At 39.0% G+C, this 1796-nt stretch overlaps 1 protein-coding gene across 1 annotated transcript in view; it reads right to left on the reverse strand.

Moving 5' to 3' along the window:
- LOC105508943 (filaggrin-2-like) overlaps positions 1-1501 on the reverse strand; it is a 60465-nt gene extending 58964 nt beyond the window's left edge. Inside the window, exons 1-2 of the mRNA XM_011937968.1 lie at positions 1488-1501; positions 174-333 (exon numbers count right to left, since the gene is read on the reverse strand). Coding sequence (XP_011793358.1) covers positions 174-311 — 138 coding nt within the window. The 5' untranslated portion in view covers positions 312-333; positions 1488-1501. The remainder of the gene's footprint in view (positions 1-173; positions 334-1487) is intronic.
- Between the last annotated feature and the right edge of the window lie 295 nt (positions 1502-1796).

Raw genomic sequence — 1796 nt, forward strand, 5'->3', positions numbered from 1 at the left:
GCACTTTCTTTAAAATATATGCTGCTTTAACAGACTTTCTGGCATCCCCAAAATACTGCTCACAGAGGTTGCTTAGAGTCTACTGGGGCTGTGCACATTTTAGCTGATCTGGGTCATATAACAGAGCATGTACAGGACTCCAGCAGCCTTCAGTTCTGGCACATGTTTCTCACCTTCAGAACTGGATGAAACTCTTTCTCCAGAAGTTCCTTTAGTTCATCCTTGCTCAGTGTGCCACACTCCCCATCTTGCTTGGTGTATTTGTAGAAAACATCAATTACAGTGACAACACTTCTCAAGAGGTCGGTCATCTTTTTGCAAGTTTAAGTGAACCTGGACACAGAAAAACAAAGAACCCTATTATTCATATTCTCCCCTTTTAACTTATCAGCAATTTTCATTTTAATAATAACATCATGATTTTTTTAACTTCTTTCTTTTTTTTTTAAATTATACTTTAAGTTCTAGGGTACATGTGCGCAACGTGCAGGTTTGTTACATATGTATACATGTGCCATGTCTCTTGTTTCTTTTAAATCTCAAAAAGTAAGAATGGGCCAGGGATGATACAACACTGTTGAACACAATGAAAATTAACTTTGTTAACTTTGAGTTACTTTTCTATGATCAACTCTTGGCATGTTACTGGTTCAACTGAGTATAGACCTCAGGTCTCTATATTTCTTGTCATGGGTAAGTATAGTCTCTACATAGTATCTCTACACTTTGAGTGTGTTGTTCTAAGGCTTCCAAAGTTTCCAGAACCAGCCAGACACCATTGCCTCAATCTCTCTTTCTAGTTTCACTGCTTTTCTTGAGTCAAAAGTGACAGACCTTCCACCATGCACATCTGTTTATCCTATGGGCACCAGAAGCTAAACTAGACCCTTAAGGCCTTCAGCAAATTAAAAATGGGCAAAGGGGCTCAAAGTAGCTTGGTGTTTTAGAAGCATGAGATAGCCCTCAGTAGAGCTAGGAACTCTCTTAATGTCAAGCACTTGACCAAACACCCTTCTCTTTAATTAATCAAGAAGAAGAGCTCAGCAATGCAAGCAGCAGTTTAACTAGTGGATAAGTAGATCTTGGAGCTCTGGGAACCAACACTGAACAAGGAAGGGACTCTGCAACAGTCCCAGCTGCCTCCCAGTTTGAGCTGGACAACCCAGAAAAGAGGGCATGGAAAAAGACTGGTAACAGAGTGTGAAATGGCCTAGAGGAAGGCAAACTTCTACTTGCATTATTCTTGTCCATAAAAATGAGCTTATTCCAAAAAGGCCCCAGAATAAACTAAACTAACCAAACAAATAAGCAAACAAAAAGAAAAGAAAATGAAAGAAAGAAACAAAAAGAAAAGAAAATGAAAGAAAGAAACAAAAAAGAAAAGAAAGGCAAAATATACATGAACTCTGCCTTAGTTTTTATCCCTAGACTTCTACTATGGACAGCACCAAATATTCATAAATGTAGCTGGATGAATTATCGCTCACCTGGTTCACCAAAGGAACAAGTAGGATAAAGCCTGATGCAGCTTGCAGGGTGACGATGGATTGGGATAATGACCCTTATATAGCTTGTAGTGATATAGTGAGTGAGGTGACTCATTAAACATAACTCCACCTCTACATATTTACCTTCCTCCTTCACATTCTCACCTACAGATGATTGCAGAAAGGCTAGTACCAGCCCCACCTTCCAGTATGAGGACATGGTTGCAAGATACCTTTTTTTCAGGGTCATATACATGTGAAAAGCACAGACTTTGTTTTACAGGACTCATGTTATACATTTCTTTTATC

The sequence above is a fragment of the Colobus angolensis genome, unplaced genomic scaffold, assembly GCF_000951035.1.
Source record: "Colobus angolensis palliatus isolate OR3802 unplaced genomic scaffold, Cang.pa_1.0 Scaffold169, whole genome shotgun sequence".
NCBI classification, from domain to species: Eukaryota; Metazoa; Chordata; class Mammalia; order Primates; family Cercopithecidae; genus Colobus; species Colobus angolensis.